This window comes from Delphinapterus leucas, chromosome 3, assembly GCF_059928025.1.
Source record: "Delphinapterus leucas isolate spDelLeu-1000000601 "Yukka" chromosome 3, BTC_Dleu_Yukka2, whole genome shotgun sequence".
NCBI classification, from domain to species: domain Eukaryota; kingdom Metazoa; phylum Chordata; class Mammalia; order Artiodactyla; family Monodontidae; genus Delphinapterus; species Delphinapterus leucas.
The window spans coordinates 95,682,575-95,707,663 of NC_143131.1; the positions used below are offsets into that span (position 1 = coordinate 95,682,575).

At 39.1% G+C, this 25,089-nt stretch overlaps 1 protein-coding gene across 2 annotated transcripts in view; it reads right to left on the bottom strand.

The window, feature by feature from the left end:
- TRIM36 (tripartite motif containing 36) overlaps positions 1 to 25,089 on the bottom strand; it is a 50,375-nt gene that overhangs the window by 12,936 nt on the left and 12,350 nt on the right. For both annotated transcript variants that reach the window (XM_089909179.1, XM_022590964.3), the window contains 4 exons: positions 24,652 to 24,798; positions 20,365 to 20,460; positions 3,021 to 3,274; positions 2,662 to 2,786 (listed from right to left, as the gene is read on the bottom strand). In XM_089909179.1, coding sequence (XP_089765305.1) covers positions 2,662 to 2,786; positions 3,021 to 3,274; positions 20,365 to 20,460; positions 24,652 to 24,798 — 622 coding nt within the window. The remainder of the gene's footprint in view (positions 1 to 2,661; positions 2,787 to 3,020; positions 3,275 to 20,364; positions 20,461 to 24,651; positions 24,799 to 25,089) is intronic.

The window sequence follows — 25,089 nt, forward strand, 5'->3', positions numbered from 1 at the left end:
AAGGGGAAAGAAGAATGAAAAATAAGACAGACAAAATAAGTAAATATATAGTTTTCTTTCATATTATCTTCCACAGAGTTGCAAAGCAATTTATTTATTTATTTTAAAATTTATTTATTTGGCTGCACCGGGTCTTAGTTGGGCATGCGGGATCTTCATTGCCCCACGCGGGATCTTCGTTGAAGCGTGCAGGATCTTTAGTTGCAGCATGCGGACTCCTAGTTGCGTCATGTGGGATTCAGTTCCCCGACCAGGGATCAAACCCGGGCCCCCTGCATTGGGAGCATGGAGTCTTAACCACTGGACCACCAGGGAAGTCTGGCAAAGCAATTTAAATGACTTTTTCTTGGTATAAACAAGATAGGTATTTTTTAAAGAAAATCAGAAAATACATAAAACACACACAAATTAAGTAACTCAAAGATTATCACTACAATAATTTTGTGTAGCTCCTGCCAGTGTTTTTCTTCCAGTGGCATTCCACTGTAGCAACATTTAACTATTTTCAGAAACATGTTTCCAATTTTTCACTAAAAATACAATGTTTAAAATATCACAGCTAAATCTTTGTGCATATTCATAATCTTTTCCATAGAATAAATTCCAAACAGCTTAACTGCTTTGGTCATATGGTAAAAATAAGCTATAGGAGTTACACATGCACACACACACATAAATAAACACATATTTATATCAAATCACAGAGAAATACATGAAATGAAAATCAGAAGTCTCCCTCTTCTCCTTATCCTCCAGCTATGTACAAGCAATGTACAGCATAAGGATGTCTATGTGTGCATTTGTGCAACTCAATGTTATGCAGCCATGGGATCTGAAAAGTCATCCAAACTACATTTTAAAGTTGAAAAAGAAAAGCTAGTTAAAGAATAACATGACTGGAATGCTCTAAGTGCGTGCAGGAAAAAACGAGAAGAGCATCCATCAGCAGGAAGCTGGGTGACCGGCAGCTTTCCATTCTGACCCACCCGTTTTACTGGTCCTTCGTTATGCACTGGTATAACCCGAGATTACCCACACTCAACTTCCTTTTTCCAAAGACTTTTTTGGGACCCCCAGGGAAGGGAGGACCTTGTACTCCTAAGTAAACTAGCATGTATATAAAAAACAATTCAAGTACACATTTTGGAAAAAGAAGAAAGTACAGTATATGAAATAGAATCAGCATTTCAAATATCACCACATATTTGGAAAAACAAGATCACCATAATAGACAAGAAAATATATACCTGACAGAGATACAGGTATTGATTGGAAGAGAAAGGTGGTCATAGTAATAATCCTTCAGCGTGTTTAACTTTTAAACAAGACAAATTTCCTCTGACTGAATACAAATCTATGTATCCATACCTGTACAGTAATTAAACTATAAGTGTACTTTTCCAAGGACTGTAATTGTTCACCATTATTAGAAGAGAAATCTGAGGGAGATGAACAAGGTGAGAAGAAAAAAGGAAAGGTAGACCTCCCTGCTGGGGAGCAGCAGAACACAAACACAACCAAATGTGAGGGGCTGAGTTGCCTGCCCTAAAACTCATATGTTGAAGTTGTAGGCCCTAGTACCTCAGAACGTGCCTTTATTTGGAGAGAGGGTCTTTAAAGAAGTAACACAGTTAAAATCAGGTCATTAAGGTGGACCCTAGTCCACTATGACTAATAGGACTGGAGTCCTTATAAGACGAAATTTGGACTCAGATATATATAGAGGGAAGACCACGTGAAGACACGAGAAGACGGCCATGTGCACACCTAGGAGAGAGACCTCAGAAGAAACCAACCCTGGCGACAGCTTCACCTCAGACTTCTAGCCTCCAGAATCCTAAGGAAATTCCCTGGCGGTCCAGTGGTTAAGATGTGGGCTTTTACTGCCAAGGACCTAGGTTTGATCCCTGGTCAGGAAACTAATATCCCCGAAAGCCCCAAGGTGTGACTGATAGATAGATATATTAGATAGATAGATAGATGGGGAACTAAGATCCCGCAAGCCCCAAGGTGTGATAGATAGATAAATAAATAAATAAATAAAACCTTTTACTGCCAGAATCCTGTGAAATTAAATTTCTGTTATGTCACCCAGTCTGTGGTATTTAGTTTTGGCAGCCCTAGCAAACTCATACAACAATGTAAACACTTAAACATCTTAGAGTCATTTTTAGCCTGGAGATATCATTTCTAGGTTTCTGCCCTAGGGAGACTCATACACACACACAAAGAAACACTGACAAAGATGTTCAACAGAGCGTTGCTTACAACAGAAAAAAAAACAGAACAGACTCTCTCTCAGTGGGAAACTTACTTACATAATGGAATACTGTAAGGTTAACATATAGCTGTAAACCAGAATTTCATGTATTAACAAATATTTATCTTAAACTTAATTTCTCAAAAAAACAAATTACAAAAAAAGATACATACAATGTGGTGCCATTCACACAATGTTTAAAAACATACAAACCAGAAGAATCTAGCTTCTCTGCATAAAAACTTGGTTATAAAAACATAAATGGCATATGATTTTAGCATATGATGGTCTGGGCAACTGAGATGTTGCATTATAATGTCAAACTAAGGAGAATTTGTGTTTCTCCTACACAATGTGAATTCAAACTAAAAAAGTGAAGGTATGCTGTTACTAAAACTTACCACTAGAGAAAAAGGACAATTCTCCAAGAAGTTCTGTTTGTTTAGATGTATTAACAACATAGTCTTCAAAAGAAGTCTGAGCCGCAGGTCTAAAGCTCTTCAAAGATTCTGTAGCTTTCTGTATTCTACAGACAGACATAAAATATTTTACACAAAAATGATTCTTTAAAAAGGCAAATCAGACTAAGTATTTTCAATGAGAATAACAAAAGAAAACTTCACTCAACATTCAAGTTAAGAGTGAAGCAAGAGATACTGCACATAACACAGCATTCTGAACCACTCAGAGCTACAGCTGAAACATAAAGCAGCATTTAATGACACTGCTAGAGAGAGACTGTCAGGTCAAAGTTAAATACCTGAGGTGGAGCTGTTTTGCAGTCTGAACAAAGCAAGACTGATCTGTCTCCTTCAGCACTTCTTGAGCGTATCCCACGAGTCCGTTGTTCTCTAGCAGCCCCTGATACTCTTCCATTTGAGTCTGAAATTTGTCTAATCTTAGTTTCTTAGAAGCATCAATTGCCTTCAAAACAGATGATTTCCTTTCTTCTAGGATTTCAAAGAGCTTTTCAAAATGTGTAACTGCTTCTTCTTTAGCCCGCTCTCCATTACACTATTATAAAACAAGCAAAGCTTTACCTCATCTGCTAAATCCAAATGTCTTTTCAAGAAAGAGTCACAATTCAACAAAACGAACCCAAATACTGGAAAGAAAAAGGTTTGGTCTGACTCCTTGTTTTCAGAACAATAATTTGGCATCAGATATGCTTACTAAGGAATGATCAGCAACTTTGAGACATACTTTGTAATTTTATAATACTATATTTCCTTAAGCTTTCAATCTCCAAAGTCCAGCAATAAACAATTTATTCAATGAAATAAGAAAGCAACGTTCAATTTGTATACAAAGGAACCTAAGGCAGAAATGAACTGATTTAACCAAAGACACAGGAAAATACAATCTTGCACTTATTTATTTTCATTCATTTCTAATTCAGGAAATTTTATCCTTTCTACCATATGCCAATTTTTTAAAAAGTTAAGCCACAGCTATGAAACTCAAAAAAATTACATCCTATACTAAGTAATAAAAATGTAACTCTCTTCTCTTCAAATTAATATTTAGTTATATATAATTGTAATTAAGCTGTAATTTAATTAATATTGATTTAATTATAAGTTATGCAAATTAACTTCTTTATGCTTGAGTTTTTCCTCTTCTGAAAACTAGGGGTAAGAGAGGCCATTTAGGTTTTTCTGAAGATTGAAAAAGATTATTTACATAAAATGCCCACCACAATGTCACATACTCTCAATAAACATTATTTTCACTGCACACATAGCTATTCCTCTACTTTGCCATAAAATGATCTTCTCTATAGTGCTTATTAAACATTTTGAATGTCCACAAAATCAGAGCTTGACCTGATTTTGAAAATAAGACCAGCAAAGCACTTACAAGCATTTATTATAATAGCAGCCCACAGAAAAGAGTCTTCAAGAACATTCTTAAAAGCTGACAATATATGGTAGAAGTGCATTGCTCATTTTCCAATGGCTTCTGGCCAATATTTAAAATGAAAGGAAATTTTTTCCAGATTTCCTTCTCTGATTCCTAACCTCAACAGCCAATTTTTTTAAAGGAGGATAGGAGGAAAGAACAGAGGGTAGTGACATTCTGGTAGTATTTCAGTGACATATCACATTAAGTTCAGAAATATCATTACACATAGATCAAGAGGAAACTTTTTCCAGCTAAGTATAATTATAGACAAAAAGACAGTGTCACAGTCTTCCCTGAGTAAAATTCAAGAATGGAAACAAATTCTCTAGTGCAGAAGATTCTTACCGATAAGCCTACAAATGCAGCTTAGGTCAAAGGCACAAGAAGAGATTAAATAATTTCTCCAGGATCCCAAGGCATCAATGCCTACATGAATACCTGATGCCTGAGTTCCTCAGTTTCCAACCTACTGAATGACAAACTCAAAAACAAGCGCTGGGTTTCCTTCTCTCAGAAGTAAAGGCAGCCTGACTGAGAAAACCAATAAAGACAAATCTAAAATTACCACAGACACAATCCCTGAAGGAACCTACTATCTAGATGATAATGTGCTATGTGTTCAGGGATTATAGTAAACTGAGAGAGTTTGTCAATCAGATACAAATGCGAGAAACAGAATCCTACTTTTAAATTACATGAAAATGCAATCAGTGACTAACAGAAAAATAATATTTAAAATATTAAAGCAATACTGGTAATACGGAGATTGGTTCAAGATGGCAGGGTAGAAGGATGTGCTCTCACTCCCTCTTGCAAGAACAACAGAATCACAACTAACCGCTGAACAATCATCGACAGGAAGACACTGGAATTCACAAAAAAAGATACCCCACATCGAAAGACAAAGGAGAAGCCACAATGAGATAGTAGGAGGGGCGCAATCACAATAAAATCAAATCCCATAACTGCTGGGTGGGTGACTCACAAACTGGAGAACACTTATACCACAGAAGTCCACACACTGGAATGAAGGTTCTGAGCCCAGGTCAGGCTTCCCAACCTGGGGGTCTGGCAAGGGGAGGAGGAATTCCTAGAGAATCAGACTTTGAAGGCTAGCAGGATTTGATTGCAGGACTTCGACAGGACTGGAGGAAGAAGAGACTCCACTCTTGGAGGGCACACACAAAGTAGTGTGCACATCAGGAACCAGTGGGAAAGAGCAGTGACCATATAGGAGACTGAACCAGACCTACCTGCTAGTGTTGGAAGGTCTCCTGCAGAGGCGGGCGGTGGCTATGTCTCACCATGAGGACAAGGACACTGGCAGCAGAAGTTCTGGGAAGTACTCCTTGGCATAAGCCCCCCCAGAGTCCGCCATTAGCCCCACCAAGGAGCCTGGATAGGCTCCAGTGTTGGGTCACCTCAGGCCAAACAACCAACAGGGAGGGAACCCAGCCCCACCCATCAGCAGACAACCAGATTAAAGATTTACTGAGCTCTACCCACTAAAGCAACAACAAGCTCTACCCACCACCAGTCCCTCCCATTAGGAAACTTGCACAAGTCCCTTAGATAGCCTCATCCACCAGAGGGCAGACAACAGAAGCAAGAAGAACTACAATCCTGCAGCCTGTGGAACAGAAGCCACGTTCACAGAAATATAGACAAAATGAAAAGGCAGAGGCCTATGTACCAGATGAAGGAACAAGATAAAACCCCAGAAAAACAACTAAATGAAGTGGAGATAGGCAACCTTCCAGAAAAAGAATTCAGAATAATGATAGTGAAGATGATCCAGGACCTCGGAAAAAGAATGGAGGCAAAGATCGAGAAGATGCAAGAAATGTTTAACAACAACCTAGAAGAATTAAAGAACAAACAAACAGAGATGAACAATACAATAACTGAAATGAAAAATACACTAGAAGGAATCAATAGCAGAATAACTGAGGCAGAAGAACGGATAAGTGACCTGGAAGACAGAATGGTGGAATTCACTGCTGTGGAATAGAATAAAGAAAAAAGAATGAAAAGAAATGAAGACAGCCTAAGAGACCTCTGGGACAATAGTAAACACAACAGTGTTCCCATTATAGGGGTCCCAGAAGGAGAAGAGAGAGAGAAAGGACCTGAGAAAATATTTGAAGAGATTATAGACTAAAACTTCCCTAACATGGGAAAGGAAATAGCCACCCAACTCCAGGAAGTGCAGAGAGTCCCATACAAGATAAACCCAGGGAGAGACATGCCAAGACACACAGTAATCAAATTGGCAAAAATTAAAGACAAAGAAAAATTATTGAAAGCAGCAAGGGAAAAACGACAAATAACATACAAGGGAACTCCCATAAGGTGAACAGCTGATTTCTCAGCAGAAACTCTACAAGCCAGAAGGGAGTGGCATGACATACTTAAAGTGATGAAAGGGAAAACCTACAACCAAGATCATTCTACCCGCCAAGGATCTCATTAAGATTTGATGGAGAAATCAAAAGCTTTACAGACAACCAAAAGCTAAGAGAATTCAGTACCACCAAACCAGCTCTACAACAAATGCTAACAGAACTTCTCTAAGTGGGAAACACAAGAGAAGAAAAGGACCTAAAAAACAAACCCAAAACAATTAAGAAAATGGTAATAGGAACATACATAGTGATAATTACCTTAAACAAGAATGGATTAAAAGCTCCAACCAAAAGACACAGGCTTGCTGAATGGATACAAAAACAAGACCCATACATATGCTGTCTACAAGACACCCACTTCAGACCTAGCAACACATTCAGACTGAAAGTGAGGGGGTGGAAAAAGATATTCCATGCAAACAGAAATCAAAAGAAAGGTGGAGACGCAATACTCATATCAGATAAAATAGACTTTAAAATAAAGACTATTACAAGAGACAAAGAAGGACACTACATAATGATCAAGGGATCAATCCAAGAAGATATAACAATTATAAATATATATGCACCCATCACAGGAGCACCTCAATACATAAGGCAACTGCTAACAGCTATAAAAGAAGAAATCGACAGTAACACGATAATAGTGGGGGACTTTAACCCCTCACTTATACCAATGGACAGATCATCCAGACAGAAAATTAATAAGGACACACAAGCTTAAAATCACACAACAGACCAAATAGATTTAATTGATATTTATAGGACATTCCATCCAAAAACAGCAGATTACACTTTCTTCTCAAGTGCGCATGGAACATTCTCCAGGATAGGTCACATCGTGGGTCACAAATCAAGCCTCAGTAAATTTAAGAAAACTGAAATCATATCAAGCAGCTCTTCTAACCACAACGCTATGAGATTAGAAACCAATTACAGGGGAAAAAAACGTAAAAAACACAAACACATAGAGGCTAAACAATACGTTACTAAATAACCAAGAGATCACTGAAGAAATCAAAGAGGAAGTCAAAAAATACCTAGAGAAAAATGATAATGAAAAGACTATGATCCAAAACCAATGGTATGCAGCAAAAGCAGTTCTAAGAGGGAAGTTTATAGCTATACAAGCCTACCTCAAGAAACAAGAAAAATCCCCAACAAACAACCTAAACTTACACCTAAAGGAACTAGAGAAAGAAGAACAAACAAAACCCAGGGTTAGCAGAAGGAAAGAAATAATAAAGATCAGAGCAGAAATAAATGAAATAGAAAACAACAGCAAAGATCAATAAAACTAAAAGCTGCTTCTTTGAGAAGATAAACAAAATTGATAAACCATTAGCCAGACTCATCAAGAAAAAAGGGAGAGGACTCAAATCAATAAAATTAGAAATGAAAAAGGAGAAGTTACAACAGACACTGCAGAAATACAAACCGTACTAAGAGACCACTACAAGCTCCTCTACGCCAATAAAACGGACAACCTGGAAGAAACGGAGACATTCTTAGAGAGGTATAACCTTCTAAGACTGAAGCAGGAAGAAATAGAAAATATGAACAGACCAATCACAAGTAATGAAATTGAAACTGTGATTAAAAATCTTCCAACAGGGCTTCCTTGGTGGTGCAGTGGTTAAGAATCCGCCTGCCAATGCAGGGGACACAGGTTCAACCCCTGGTCTGGGAAGGTCCCACATGCTGCGGAGCAACTAAGCCCATGCGCCAAAACTATTGAGCCTACGCTCCAGAGCCCGAGAGCCACAACTACTGAGTCCACGTACCACAGCTACTGAAGCCCGTGCACCTAGAGCCCATGATCTGCAAAAAGAGAAGCCACCGCAATGAGAAACCCACACACCGCAACAAAGAGTAGCCCCTGCTCGCTGCAACTAGAGAAAGACCACGCGCAGTAACGAACACCCAACGCAGCCAAAAATAAATAATAAAATACAATTAATTAAAAAAAAATCTTCCAACAAACAAAAGTCCAGTACCAGATGGCTTCACAGGTGAATTCTATTAACCATTTAGAGAAGAACTAACACCCATCCTTCTCAAACTCTTCCAAAAAACTGCAGAGGAAGGAACACTCCCAAACTCATTTTATGAGGCCACCATCACCCTGATACCAAAACCAGACAAAGATACTACAAAAGAAGAAAATTACAGACCAATATCACTGATGATTATAGATGCAAAAATCCTCAACAAAATACTAGCAAACAGAATCCAACAACACATTAAAAGGATCATACACCATGATCAAGTGGGATTTATCCCAGGGATGCAAAGATTCTTCAATATATGCAAATCAATCAATGTGATACACCATATTAACAAACTGAAGAAGAAAAACCATATGATCATGTCAATAGATGCAGAAAAAGCTTTTGACAAAATTCAACACCCACTTATGATAAAAACTCTCCAGAAAGTGGGCATAGAGGGAAGCTACCTCAACATAATACAGGCCATATACGACCAACCCACAGCAAGCATCATTCTCAATGGTAAAAAACTGAAAGCATTTCCTCTAAGATCAGGAACAAGACAAGGATGTCCACTCTCGCCACTATTTTTTTTTTTTTTTTGCCACTATTATTCAACATAGTTTTGGAAGTCCTAGTCATGGCAATCAGAGAAGAAAAAGAAATAAAAGGAACCAAATTGGAAAAGAAGAAGTAAAACTGTCACTGTTTACAGATGATATGATACTATACATAGAGAATCCTAAAGATGCCACCAGAAAACTACTAGAGTTAATCAATGAATTTGGTAAAGTTGCAGGATACAAAATTAATGCACAGAAATCTCTTGCATTCCTATTCACTAATGGTGAAAAATCTGAAAGAGAAATTAAGGAAACACTCCCATTTACCATTGCAACAAAAAGAATAAAATACCTAGGAATAAACCTACCTAGGGAGACAAAAGACCTGTATGCAGAAAACTGTAAGACACTGTTGAAAGAAATTAAAAATGATACCAACAGATGGAGAGATATACTATTTTCTTGGATTGGAAGAATCAATATTGTGAAAATGAGTATACTACCCAAAGCAATCTACAGATTCAATGCACTCCCTATCAAATTACCAATGGCATTTTTTACAGAACTAGAACAAAAAATCTTAAAATTTGTATGGAGACACAAAAGACCCCAAATAGCCAAAGCTGTCTTGAGGGAAAAAAACGGAGCTGAAGGAATCAGACTCCCTGACTTCAGACTATACTACAAAGCTACAGTAATCAAGACAATATGGTACTGGCACAAAAACAGAAATATAGATCAATGGAACAGGATAGAAAGTCCAGAGATAAACCCACGCACCTATGGTCAACTAATCTATGACAAAGGAGGCAAGGATATACAATGGAGAAAAGACAGTCTCTTCAGTACGTGGTGCTGGGAAAACTGGACAGCTACATGTAAAAGAATGAAATTAGAACACTACCTAACACCATACACAAAAATAAACTCCAAATGGATTAGAGACCTAAATGTAAGACTGGACACCATAAAACTCTTAAGAGGAGTAGGCTTCCGGGAAGATGGCGGAAGAGTAAGACGCAGAGATCACCTTCCTCCCCACAGATACACCAGAAATACATCTACACATGGAACAACTCCTACAGAACACCTACTGAGAGCTGGGAGAAGACCTCAGACCTCCCAAAAGGCAAGAAACCCCCCACGTACCTGGGTAGGGCAAAAGAAAAAAGAATAAACAGAGACAAAAGGATAGGGAGGGGACGTGCAACAGTGGGAGGGAGCCGTGAAGGAGGAAAGGTTTCCACACACTAGGAAGCCCCTTTGCGGGCAGAAACTGCGGGTGGTGGAGGGGGGGAGCTTCTGAGCCACAGAGGACAGCACAGCAACAAGGGTGCGGAGGGCAAAGCGGAGAGATTCCCGCACAGAGGATTGCTGCTGACCGGCACTCACCAGCCCAAGAGGCTTATCTGTTCACCCGCCAGGGCGGGCAGGGCTGGGAGCTGAGGCTCGGGCTTCTGTAGGAGCGCCAGGAGAAGACTGGGGTTGGCAGTGTGAACACAGCCTGCAGGGGGTTAGTGCGCCACGGCTAGCCGGAAAGGAGTCCGGGAAAAGGTCTGGAGCTGCCGAAGAAGCAAGAGACCTTTTCTTCCCTCTTTGTTTCCTGGCGCGCGAGGAGAGGGGATTAAGAGCGCTGCTTAAAGGACCTCCAGAGACGGGCACGAGCCGCGGCTAAAAGCACGGACCCCAGAGACAGGCATGAGACGCTAAGGCTGCTGCTGCCACCACCAAGAAGCCTGTGTGCAAACACAGGTCACTCTACACACCCCCCTTCCGGGGAGCCTGTGCAGCCCGCCACTGCCAGGGTCCCGGGATCCAGGGACAACTTCCCCGGGAGAGCGCTCGGCGAGCCTCAGGCTGGTGCAACATCACAGCGGCCTCTGCCGCCGCAGGCTCGCCCCACACTCTGTGCCCCTCCCTCCCCCCGGCCTGAGTGAGCCAGAGCCCCCGAATCAGCAGCACCTTTAACCCTGTCCTGTCTGAGTGAAGAACAGGCGTCCTCTGGCGACCTGCACGCAGAGGCAGGGCCAAATCCAAAGCTGAGCCCCTGGGAGCTGTGAGAACAAAGAAGAGAAAGGGAAATCTCTCCCAGCAGCCTTAGAAGCAGCGGATTAAAACTCCACAATCAACTTGATGTATGCTGCATCTGTGGTATACATGAATAGACAACGAATCATCCCAACTTAAGGAGGTAGACATTGAGAGCAAGATTTATGACTTTTTTCCCCTTTTCCTCTTTATGTGAGTGTGTATGTGTATGCTTCTGTGTGAGATTTTGTCTGTATAGCTTTGCTTCCTCCATTTATCCTAGGGTTCTATCCGTCCATTTTTAAAAAATTTTTTTCTTAATAATTATTTTAATAACTTTATTTTATTTTACTTTATTTTCTTTTTCTTTCTTCCTTCCTTCCTTCCTTCCTTCCTTCCTTCCTTCCTTCCTTCCTTTCTTTCTTCCTTTCCTTCCTTCCTTCCTTCCTTCCCTCCTTTAGACAACAAATCATCCCAAATTGAGGAGGTGGACTTTGAGAGCAAGATTTATGATTTTTTCCCCTTTTCCTCTTTTTGTGAGTGTGTATGTGTATGCTTCTGTGTGAGATTTTTGTCTGTAAATCTTTGCTTCCACCATTTGTCCTAGGGTTCTATCCGTCCTTTTTTTAATTATTATTATTTTTTCTTTTATTTTCTCTTAAAAATTATTTTTTTATTTTAATAACTTTATTATATTTTATCTTATTTTCTTTTATTTTACTTTATCTTCTTTCTCTTTTTCTCTTCCTTCCCTCCTCCCTCCTTCCCTCCCTCCCTTCTTTCTTTCTTTCTTTCTTCCTTTCTTTTTCTTTCTTTCTTTCTTTCTTTCTTTCTTTCTTTCTTTTTCTTTCCTTCCTTCCTTCCCTCCCTCCCTCCCTCCCTCCCTTCTACTAATTCTTTCTTTTTACTTTTTCTCCCTTTTATTCTGAGCCGTGTGGATGAAAGGCTCTTTGTGCTGCAGCCAGGATTCAGTGCTGTGCCTCTGAGGTGGGAGAGCCAACTTCAGGACACTGGTCCACAAGAGACCTCCCAGCTCCACATAATATCACACGGCAAAAATCTCCCAGAGATCTCCATCTCAACACCAGCACCCAGCTTCACTCAACGACCAGCAAGCTACAGTGCTGGACATCCTATGCCAAACAGCTAGCAAGACAGGAACACAACCCCACCCATTAGCAGAGAGGCTGCCTAAAATCATAACAAGTCCACAGACACCCCAAAACACACCACCAGACGTGGACCTACCCACCAGAAAGACAAGATCCAGCCTCATCCACCAGAACCCAGGCACTAGTCCCCTTCACCAGGAAGCCTACACAACCCACTGAACCAACCTTAGCAACTGGGGACAGACACCAAAAACAATGGAAACTACGAACCTGCAGCCTACAGACAGGGGACCCAAAACACAGTAAGATAAACAAAATGAGAAGACAGAAAAACACACAGCAGATGAAGGAGCAAGATAAAAACCCACCAGACCTAACAAATGAAGACGAAATAGGCTGTCTACCTGAAAAAGAATTCAGAATAATGATAGTAAAGATGATCCAAAATCTTGGAAATAGACAAAATGCAAGAAACATTTAACAAGGACCTAGAAGAACTAAAGATGAAACAAACAACGATGAACAACACAATAAATGAAATTAAAAATACTCTAGATGGGATCAATAGCAGAATAACTGAGGCAGAAGAACGGATAAATGACCTGGAAGATAAAATAGCGGAAAAAACTACTGAAGAGCAGAATAAAGAAAAAAGAATGAAAAGAACTGAGAAAGTCTCAGAGACCTCTGGGACAACGTTAAACGCACCAACATTCGAATTACAGGGGCTCCAGAAGAAGGGAAAAAGAAAGGGACTGAGAAAATATTTGAAGAGATTATAGTTGAAAACTTCCCTAATATGGGAAAGGAAATAGTTAATCAAGTCCAGGAAGCACAGAGAGTCCCATACAGGATAAATGTAAGGAGAAATACGCCAAGGCACATATTAATCAAACTGTCAAAAATTAAATACAAAGAAAACATATTAAAAGCAGCAAGGGAAAAACAACAAATAACACACGAGGGAATCCCCATAAGGTTAACAGCTGATCTTTCAGTAGAAACTGTGCAAGCCAGAAGGGACTGGCAGGACATATTTAAAGTGATGAAGGAGAAAAACCTGCAACCAAGTTTACTCTACCCAGCAAGGATCTCATTCAGATTTGAGGGAGAAATTAAAACCTTTACAGACAAGCAAAAACTGAGAGAGTTCAGCACCACCAAACCAGCTTTACAACAACTGCTAAAGGAACTTCTCTAGGCAAGAAACACAAGAGAAGGAAAAGACCTACAATAACGAACCCAAAACAATTAAGAAAATGGGAATAGGAACATACATATTGATAATTACCTTAAATGTAAATGGACTAAATGCTCCCACCAAAAGACAGAGATTGGCTGAATCGATACAAAAACAAGACCCATATATTTGCTGTCTACAAGAGACCCACTTCAGACCTAGAGACACATACAGGCTGAAAGTAAGGGGATGGAAAAAGATATTTCATGCAAATGGAAACCAAAAGAAAGCTGGAGTAGCAATTCTCATATCAGACAAAATAGACTTTAAAATAAAGAATGTTACAAGAGACAAGCAAGGACACTACAAAATGATCGAGGGATCAATCCAAGAAGAAGATATAACAATTGTAAATATTTATGCACCCAACATAGGAGCAACTCAATACATAAGGCAAATACTAACAGCCATAAAAGGGGAAATCGACAGTAACACAATCATAGTAGGGGACTTTAACACCCCACTTTCACCAATGGACAGATCATCCAAAATGAAAATAAATAAGGAAACACAAGCTTTAAATGATACATTAAACAAGATGGACTTATTTGATATTTATAGGACATTCCATCCAAAAAGAACAGAATACACAATTTTCTCAAGTGCTCATGGACCATTCTCCAGGATAGATCATATCTTGGGTCACAACTCAAGCCTTGGTAAATTTAAGAAAATTGAAATTGTATCAAGTATCTTTTCCGACCACAATGCTATGAGACTAGATAACAATTACAGGAAAAGGTCTGTAAAAATTACAAACACATGGAGGCTAAACAATACACTACTTAATAACGAAGTGATCACTGAAGAAATCAAAGAGGAAATCAAAATATACCTAGAAACAAATGACAATGGAGACACGACAACCCAAAATCTATGGGATGCAGCAAAAGCAGTTCTAAGAGGGAAGTTTACAGCAATACAATCCTACCTTAAGAAACAGGAAACATCTCGAATAAACAACCTAACCTTGCACCTAAAGCAATTAGAGAAAGAAGAACAAAAACCCCCCAAAATTAGCAGAAAGAAAGAAATCATAAAAATCAGATCAGAAATAAATGAAAGGGCTTCCCTGGTGGTGCAGTGGTTGAGAGTCCGCCTGCCGATGCAGGGGACACGAGTTTGTGCCCCGGTCCGGGAGGATCCCACATGCCGTGGAGCGGCTGGGCCCGTGAGCCATGGCCACTGAGCCTGCGCGTCCGGAGCCTGTGCTCTGCAGCGGGAGAGGCCACAGCAGTGAGAGGCCCGCAGAACGCAAAAAAAAAAAAAAAAAAAAAGAAAGAAAGAAATGAAAAAGAAATGAAGGAAACGATAGCAAAGATCAATAAAACTAAAAGCTCGTTCTTTGAGAAGATAAACAAAATTGATAAACCATTAGCCAGACTCATCAAGAAAAAAAGGGAGAAGACTCAAATCAATAGAATTAGAAATGAAAAAGGAGAAATAACAACTGACACTGCAGAAACACAAAAGATCATGAGAGATTACTACAAGCAACTCTATGCCAATAAAATGGACAACCTGGAAGAAATGGACAAATTCTTTGAAATGCACAACCTGCCAAGACTGAATCAGGAAGAAATAGAAAATATGAACAGACCAATCACAAGCACTGAAATTGAAATTGTGATTAAAAATCTTCCAACAAACAAAAGCCCAGGACCAGATGGCTTCACAGGCAAATTCTGTCAAACATTTAGAGAAGAGCTAACACCTATCCTTCTCAAACTCTTCCAAAATATAGCAGAAGGAGGAACACTCCCAAACTCATTCTACGAGGCCACCATCACCCTGATACCAAAACCAGACATACATGTCACAAAGAAAGAAAACTACAGGCCAGTATCACTGATGAACATAGATGCAAAAATCCTCAACAAAATACTAGCAAACAGAATCCAACAGCATATTAAACGGATCATACACCATGATCAAGTGGGGTTTATTCCAGTAATGCAATGATTCTTCAATATACGCAAATCAAACAACATGATACACCATATTAACAAACTGAAGGAGAAAAACCATATGATCATCTCAATAGATGCAGAGAAAGCTTTCGACAAAATTCAACACCCATTTATGATAAAAACCCTGCAGAAAGTAGGCATAGAGGGAACTTTCCTCAACATAATAAAGGCCATATATGACAAACCCACAGCCAATATTGTACTCAATGGTGAAAAACTGAAAGCATTTCCACTAAGATCAGAAACAAGACAAGGTTGCCCACTCTCACCACTCTTATTCAACATAGTTTTGGAAGTTTTAGCCACAGCAATCAGAGAAGAAAAGGAAATAAAAGGAATCCAAATCGGAAAAGAAGAAGTAAAGCTGTCACTGTTTGCAGATGACATGATACTATACATAGAGAATCCTAAAGATGCTACCAGAAAACTACTAGAGCTAATCAATGAATTTGGTAAAGTAGCAGGATACAAAATTAATGCACAGAAATCTCTGGCATTCCTATACACTAATGATGAAAAATCTGAAAGTGAAATCAAGAAAACACTCCCATTTACCATTGCAATAAAAATAATAAAATATCTAGGAATAAACCTACCTAAGGAGACAAAAGACCTGTATTCAGAAAATTATAAGACACTGATGAAAGAAATTAAATTTGATACAAATAGATGGAGAGATATACCATGTCCTTGGATTGGAAGAATCAACATTGTGAAAATGACTCTACTACCCAAAGCAATCTACAGATTCAATGCAATCCCTATCAAACTACCACTGGCATTTTTCACAGAACTAGAAAAAAAAATTTCGCAATTTGTATGGAAACACAAAAGACCCCGAATAGCCAAAGCAATCTTGAGAAAGAAAAACGGAGCTGGAGGAATCAGGCTCCCAGACTTCAGACTATACTACAAAGCTACAGTCATCAAGACAGTATAGTACTGGCACAAAAACAGAAAGCTAGATCAATGGAACAGGATAGAAAGCCCAGAGATAAACCCATGCACATATGGTCACCTTATCTTTGATAAAGGAGGCAGGAATGTACAGTGGAGAAAGGACAGCCTCTTCACTAAGTGGTGCTGGGAAAACTGGACAGGTACATGTAAAAGTATGAGATTAGATCACTCCCTAACACCATACACAAAAATAAGCTCAAAATGGAAAGTCCTAAATGTAAGGCCAGAAGCTATCAAACTCTTAGAGGGAAACGTAGGCAGAGCACTCTATGACATAAATCACAGCAAGATCCTTTTTGACCCACCTCCTAGAGAAATGGAAATAAAAACAAAAATAAACAAATGGGACCTAATGAAACTTCAAAGCTTTTGCACAGCAAAGGAAACCATAAACAAGACCAAAAGACAACCCTCAGAATGGGAGAAAATATTTGCAAATGAAGCAAGTAACAAAGGATTAATCTCCAAAATTTATAAGCAGCTCATGCAGCTCAATAACAAAAAAACAAACAATCCAATCCAAAAATGGGCAGAAGACCTAAATAGACATTTCTCCAAAGAAGATATACAGACTGCCAGCAAACACATGAAAGAATGCTCAACATCATTAATCATTAGAGAAATGCAAATCAAAACTACAATGAGATATAATCTCACACCAGTCAGAATGGCCCTCATCAAAAAATCTAGAAACAATAAATGCTGGAGAGAGTGTGGAGAAAAGGGAACCCTCTTGCACTGTTGGTGGGAATGTAAATTGATATAGCCACTGTGGAGAACAGTATGGAGGTTCCTTAAAAAACTACAAATAGAACTACCATATGACCCAGCAGTCCCACTACTGGGCATATACCCTGAGAAAACCATAATTCAAAAAGAGTCATGTACCACAATGTTCATTGCAGCTCTATTTACAATAGCCTGGAGATGGAAACAACCTAAGTGTCCATCATCGGATAAATGGATAAAGAAGAGGTGGCACATATATACAACGGAATATTACTCAGCCATAAAAAGAAACGAAATTGAGCTATTTGTAATGAGGTGGATAGACCTAGAGTCTGTCATACAGAGTGAAGTAAGTCAGAAAGAGAAAGACAAATACCGTATACTAACACATATATATGGAATTTAAGGGAAAAAAATGTCATGAAGAACCTTGGGGTAAGACAGGAATCAAGACACAGATCTACTAGAGAATGACTTGAGGATATGGCGAGGGGGAATGGTAAGCTGTGACAAAGCATGAGAAAGGCATGGACATATATACACTACCAAACGTAAGGTAGATAGCTAGTGGGAAGCAGCCGCATAGCACAGGGAGATCAGCTTGGTGCTTTGTGACCGCCTGGAGGGGTGGTATAGGGAGGGTGGGAGGGAGGGAGACGCAAGAGGGAAGAGATATGGGAACATATGTATATGTATAACTGATTCACTTTGTTATAAAGCAGAAACTAACACACCATTGTAAAGCAATTATACTCCAATAAAAAAAAAGACTCTTAGAGGAAAACATAAGAACAACACTCTTTGACATAAATCACAGCAAGATCTTTTCTGATACACCTCCTAGAGTAATGGAAATAAAAACAAAAATAAACAAATGGGACCTAATGAAACTTAAAAGCTTTTGCAAAAGAAAGGAAACTACAAACAAGACGAAAAGGCAGCCCTCAGAAAGGGAGAAAATATTTGCAAATGAATCAACGGACAAAGGATTAATCTCCAAGATATATAAACTGCTCATGCAGCTCAATATTAAAAAAACAAACAACCCAATCAAAAACTGGGCAGAAGACCTCAATAGACATTTCTCCAATGAAGACGGACAGATGGTCAAGAGACACATGAAAAGCTGCTCAACATCACTAATTATTAGAGAAATGCAAATCAAAACTTCAATGACGTATCACCTCACACCAGTTAGAATGGGCATCATCAGAAAATCTACAAACAACAAATGCTAGAGAGGGTGTGGAGAAAAGGGAACTCTCTTGCACTGTTGGTGGGAATGTAAATTGATACAACCACTATGGAGAACATTATGGAGGTTCCTTAAAAAACTAAAAATAGAATTACCATATGACCCAGCAATCCCACTACTGGGCATATATACCCAGAGAAAACTGTAATTCAAAAAGACACATGCGGGCTTCCCTGGTGGCGCAGTGGTTGAGAGTCCGCCTGCCGATGCAGGGGACACGGGTTCGTGCCCCGGTCCGGGAGGATCCCACATGCCGCGGAGCGGCTGGGCCCGTGAGCCATGGCCGCTGAGCCTGCGCGTCCGGAGCCTGTGCTCCGTGACGGAAGAGGCCACAACAGTGAGAGGCCCGCATACTGTAAAAAAAAAAAAAAAGAAAAAAAAGACACATGCACCCCAGTGTTCAGTGCAGCACTATTTACAATAGCCAGGTCATGGAAGCAACCTAAATGCCCATTGACTGATGAATGTATAAAGAAGATGTGGTATATATATACAGTGGAATATTACTCAGCCATGAAAAGGAACGAAATTGGGTCATTTGTAGAGACGTGGATGAATCTAGAGACTGTCATACAGAGTGAAGTAAGTCAGAAAAACAAATATCGCATATTAACGCATATATGTTGAACCTAGAAAAATGGTACAGATGAACCAGTTTGCAGGGCAGAAATTGAGACACAGATGTAGAGAACAAACGTATGGACACCAAGAGGGGAAAGCAGCTGTGGGTGGGGGTGGTGTTGTGATGAATTGGGAGATTGGGGTTGACATGTATACACTGATGTGTATAAAATCGATGACTAATAAGAACCTGCTCTATAAAAAAATAAATAAAATAAAATTCAAAAAAAAATTTACTGGTAATATGGTGCTAATTCACATAATTTTTCAATGATTTTTACCCATTTTTGAAAAAAATTTGTAAGAAATGACAGTCTCATACTAGCCAGAATATTTTTATATTTAATTACAAAACATAAAGTGGTCAAGGGTAATGGCTCTTCAGTTTATTTCAAATAGAGAAAAGAAATAGGGATCAAAATCAGTGAAGACTATTAGGAATTTTAAAATAACCCAGTCCTATCTTCTCTTACTGTATTTTTAAAGTGCTGTCAGTTTTTAAAATTTTTTATTGAAGTATAATATGCAAAGAGGAAAATGTACATATAAGTGTAAGGATCAGTGAGGCTTTGCAACCACACCCATGTAACCAGCATCCAGACTGAACAATATTACCAGTATCCCAGAAGCCACCCTTAGAACTTTTCCAGGCACTAATCCTCTCTCTCTTCAGTAACTCCTATCCTGAACAACACAGTCTTGTTTCACCTGTCTTGGAATCACTCAGCATGTACTCCTTTGTATTTGGCATCTTCCTTTCAATATTAGTGCCAGACTTATCTACATTGTTGCACATAGTTGTAGATATTCATCCTTCACTGCTATTTATATTCCACTGTTCATGAACATTTGAGTACTTTCCGTTTTGTGGCTATCACAAATAATGCAGCTAAGAACATCTTAATACGTGTTTTTTGGTGAACATATGTGACAGGAATATATTTCGGAGTATCTGGAAACTTAAATAAACCTGGTCTTATTGACATATAGTATATTTTTCAAATGCAATCTGTTAGTTTTGTAAACAGATAATCATAAAAGCTATCATTTTCCTTATATTGCTACTTTGGAGAACTCATTAACTGCCACATAAAGAATTAGTCATTCTTTCCTCTGTGTTCCAATATCATTTAATCACAGCCTCTATCAGCACTGATCACATAGCATTATATTTTACATTTGTTTTCTTAGTCCCAGAAAAGCAGGAGTGAGATCTAACACAACTTTGTACTCCCAGCTCAAATAATACCCTCTGGATTTTATGAATGAATAAATGAATGTCTAAATGAATAAGTGAAAAATATGCAAATCAGCTTATCACTTACCTCCGTTTCTTTCATTAACAAGTTCAGTTCAGAAATCTGACTCTTCACCTGGCTCTCCTTGCCAATAAGGTAATCAATATCTTTTGAAAGCTTTTCCTATTGGAATATATTAGAAACAGAAATAGAAGTGTAACAAAGGCCTTCCAGAATTTCTTTTAACACAGTATCCTCTTCTCTAGCCTATGATGAACAGACAGTAAAATCAACAATGGTGATTATCATTATTAACCCAGGGTAAACAGTCACTGGCATTGAGCACACAGGCCTAAAGATACATGAGGGATTAGAAGCAGTTAGAAAAAAGAACAAGGTAGTGATGGTCAGAGTAGTAAAAACTCCTGAATACACAAATAGTATATTTTTGTTGTCTCATCATCACTCCCAGAAAGCTTCCTCCCAAGGCTTCTAAGTAGATGGAAGAGCAGCAATCCAAATAGTGTTGTCTTCCGCCAGATTTTATAATTCACTCTCACACACACACACCCCACACACAACAGGAAGAACAACAAAGACCCTTCCAAAATAATCTTCAGAGTCCATCCCAGCCTAGATGTTCACTAAACAATTACACAATACACAATAACGAAAACACAGATTTATAAAAATAGGTAACTTCAAGAGCTTATTGAATAGTTTGTTCATAAAGTAGTCATTTTGAAACTGGTATAGTTTACCATAGAAATAATGTCATAGATTTTGGTGAGATCACTAGTGTAGCCCAGAAAACATTAATATACCTGAAATACATTTAAAAACAAACAATAATACCCTGACGCACCACGGGGTACAAAGCAGTAAGAGACAATGTATCCTGAGACTAAGTGAGAATAAGAACATCCAGAAAACACCTCCCATGCTGTAGCCCTGACAGGAGGATCTGAACATTTCTTGCTCACAACTGGACTAAGGGTTGAAAAGAGTTAGGAAGAAGAGGGGCAAAGCTCCTAGGAATTGAAGAAGTGAGTCTCCTTCTTATATCATCGTCCTCTTTTTTTACTTAGACCATGTTACAGGGTAAGAGAACGTATGCAGAAATCAAAGTGACAGGTCTCCAGCATGGCCCATCTTTAACTCTTTGGGACACCCAGCGATCAGACCCAGTGAGTTTCCTTGATGGCTCACTGGAGGGACAGAGGAAAGACCTGTTAGGCAGAGGAACAAGATTTCTGAGAGCTCAAGGCAGGATGGGACCAAGAAGGAAATCATAGGATGTTAAGGATAGGAAGAGACATTAAAATCCTGCATTTTAATCCAGCATTTTACAGATAAGGAAACCAAAGCTCCCTGAGTACAAATATCACATAGTCAATAGCTGAACTAGAAAACTCCTCACCACACAGTAACCATGATGTCACAGGCTGAGAGGTGCTTCCTCAGCACCAAGCTGCAAGGAGGATGATAGTTCCTCCAATACCACCACTGTCAGGCCCATGTTAGGACCAGACCTACGGCGTATGAGGGCTGGCACTCTTTTAGCTATGGTAGCAAAGAAAGGAATTTGGCCATTTAAACTGAAGTAGGGCTTAGCTCTGAAACAGCTTAAGTTAACAGTGCTAAATAGGCTAGAGAAGAATAGAGGATAGAATTCAGAAACACCATCCAAGGTGTAAGTGGTTCCAGTGAGCTGTGATGCTTAGACCAAGTCTCTGGCCAACCACAGCCTTTATCTGAGATGGCTCCAGTCTTCTCAGTCCCCTTAAACTTAGGCAGTCTGTGTTAAGACTAGATCTGTCTTAACCAAGAATCAGTGGCCCATTTATTCATAATCCTCAAAAAAGTATATGCACCAGACACTGATACTAGGCGTTTTATCCAAGAAGTTCATCTAACGTGAGAAGCAGGTTTAAATCCTTTAGTGTTATTAGGACCCCAGTTCTCTAGGAACTGATCAGAGGCTAAATTCTCAAGGACCCCAAAGTTGCTCAAAGCTTCCTCTAGAGCAGTGGTTCTCAAATGCTGGTGTGCATCAGTCTCCTGAGAGTCCATAAAGAACACAGAGGCCCAAGGTCATTAAAGTAGTACAGGCCTGGCTTCCATAGTTTTACCAAGTGTTCCAGGTGATTCTAACACCCAGCAGAGTTTGAGCTCTCTTCCTGCAACACTCAAGTGAGTAAAAATGAAAATGATATTATAAACCTACCTATGTCACCTACATCATGAAGGCCTTCAGCTTAAAATCTAAAACAAGTAAAAAGGAAGATCTAGGGAGATCTGTTTACTACTTTCAGCAAAACTGAATAATTTTACTCTTACTAAAAAGTGAATAAATGGAAAAATCCATTATGGAGTCTCAGTTTTAAAAGTGTGAAACATAAATGGGAGAAATTAACAACAAGGCAAAGGATAACTTAAGTGTATGCTATTGTCAAATATTGATTCCAAGTAACAGAAAAAAAAATTTTGGACAACTTATATAATATCCAACCAATAAGAAACAAACGAAAAAGGTGTCAAAGTTAAAATTAGCAAACAGTGTTATTGCCACTGTGAGGCACAACAGAGAAACAAAGACTGGATTTACTCACCCACTTGAAACAACTAAAAAATCCTAACAGAATAAATGAAACAGCTCTCAAGACACTGGACATCAAGAAACAAAAAACAGTGTCCCTGAGGGATGGGAAACAAGATGAGCCTATGATTGCTCTCAGCTTATTGTCAGGAGAAGGCTTCCCAGGCCTGGTGCAGAGAACTCAAATGGGGCCCAGGATCTCCCGTGAGATGAGGTGATGAAGCTGGGAGTCTGGGGAGGCCAGAGTTTATAAAACATAACACCTAAGAACAGGTGGCCATAAAGAGAAAGAACTCCAGAGATTTACCAAGCAGTCCCCTTGCTTATTCATATGAGCTTTGACCAATTTTTATGTGTGAGGAAATTGCCACAGGCCAGGGCAAGTATCACCCCAAAGAATTAGAAGGAACAATTTCAGAGCTCACACATGCCGGAAATAATGTCTGTTCCCCACCAGCCAGACTAAAAAAAAAAAAAAAAAAAAAAAAAAAAACCCTCAAAATTCATAGGGCATTGGGAAGAGTAAACAAACGGCTTTACTTCAATAATCACATAAAATTAGTCCTAGAACAAAATGCTGCTCTGTCCTAACAAAGCTTAACAGCAAGACCAAAAAGGAACAAATTGTTCCCAAGTAACTTCATCACACAACAGAAGAAAACTCAAGAATATCTTTAGGAATATAAAAATATCCAGTGCCCAACAAGGTGAGCTTTACAATACCTGGCAGCCAATCAAAAGTTGCCAGGCTTGCAAAGGAGGAGGGGAATACAACTCATAATGATAAGAAAAATCAGTCAAAATTGACCTAGTAATGACACAGATAACAGAATTAGTAAATGAGGATGGACAATAAAACAACAATACTGTAACCCATGTGTTCAATGTAGAGGGAGGACTGAGCATGTCAGACATACAAAACACAAAATATGAAACTGTATGTATAGATGCAAAATAGATACAGGTCAAAAAATGCATACACATATTGTTAAAGGAATCAAAAATTTAAATGGGTAGTAGATTTATAAATGAATTGATTCCCTTTTAAAAAGGAAAAAAGAATGAAACAAAAAAAGCACTATACCACTGCCTACTTGGCTGTAGATTATCAAATTTAAAAGTTTTAAAAGGGCCATGTGGGCTTCGCTGGTGGCCCAGTGGTTGAGAGTCCGCCTGCTGATTCAGGGGACACGGGTTCGTGCCCCGATCCGGGAAGATCCCACATGCCGCGGAGCGGCTGGGCCTGTGAGCCATGGCCGCTGAGCCTGCGCATCCGGGGTCTGTGCTCCGCAACGGGAGAGGCCACAACAGTGAGAGCCCCGCGTACCGAAAAAAAAAAAAAAGGCCGTGTATAAGGTTAACAGACAGTAAATAACTCAGTTTTAGCTGGAACCCACCAGAATAAACAAAAATGCTTATACTAATTCTATTGGCAGCAATAAGAATCAAGTGTCTTAAAACAGCTACTACCCTTCAAAGTGTGTCACTCCCGTAACCACACTCAATGTTGTGGCATTGGGCTCATGTAGGGATGGATCATAATGAAGTGTCCTTCATCCCTCTCTTTCCTCAGAACTAGATATCAGTAGGACAAAGAGCTGCCTGGTCAGAAATACTAACAACCTAATATTAATAGATCATTAAGTAACACTTTAGATTATTAACTCATTTCAGTAAAACAGACCACACAATATGCACAGTATGATTTTATACAGAAAAAGTTAAAGGTCTAAAGTTATAAAGGATCAAAATTTAGTTCTAAAAATAAGTTCTACCTTTAAGGTTTTGTAGGCACTGCTCATAGTGGTTACACGGTGGTTGGAATGATTACCACCCAACTTACAGAGATGACAAACTGGCCTCTTACATAATTCACAGTACATGTTTATTCTCTCCGTTTCATGTTCTGGGCACATTAAAATCTATTGAATAAAGAATAAAAGTGGGATTAAGGGTCTTCATAGGTTACATGGCACTCAAAAGATTTCAAGTAATTGGATAAAGTCCCAAAACACAAAGATTTGCTTTATGAAATCACTAAATAAAGCCATTTAAAGTAATGGAAGTGTAAAAAGAAATAAAAGCATTTGGTACATTATATGAGAATTCTCTACATTAGAATTACTCTTTTTCAATTTGAGGGTTCAAACGGTCAATTAATTATGTGTTATTTCCTCTAAACCTGGTGATAAGAAGGTAAAAATTTACTTCCT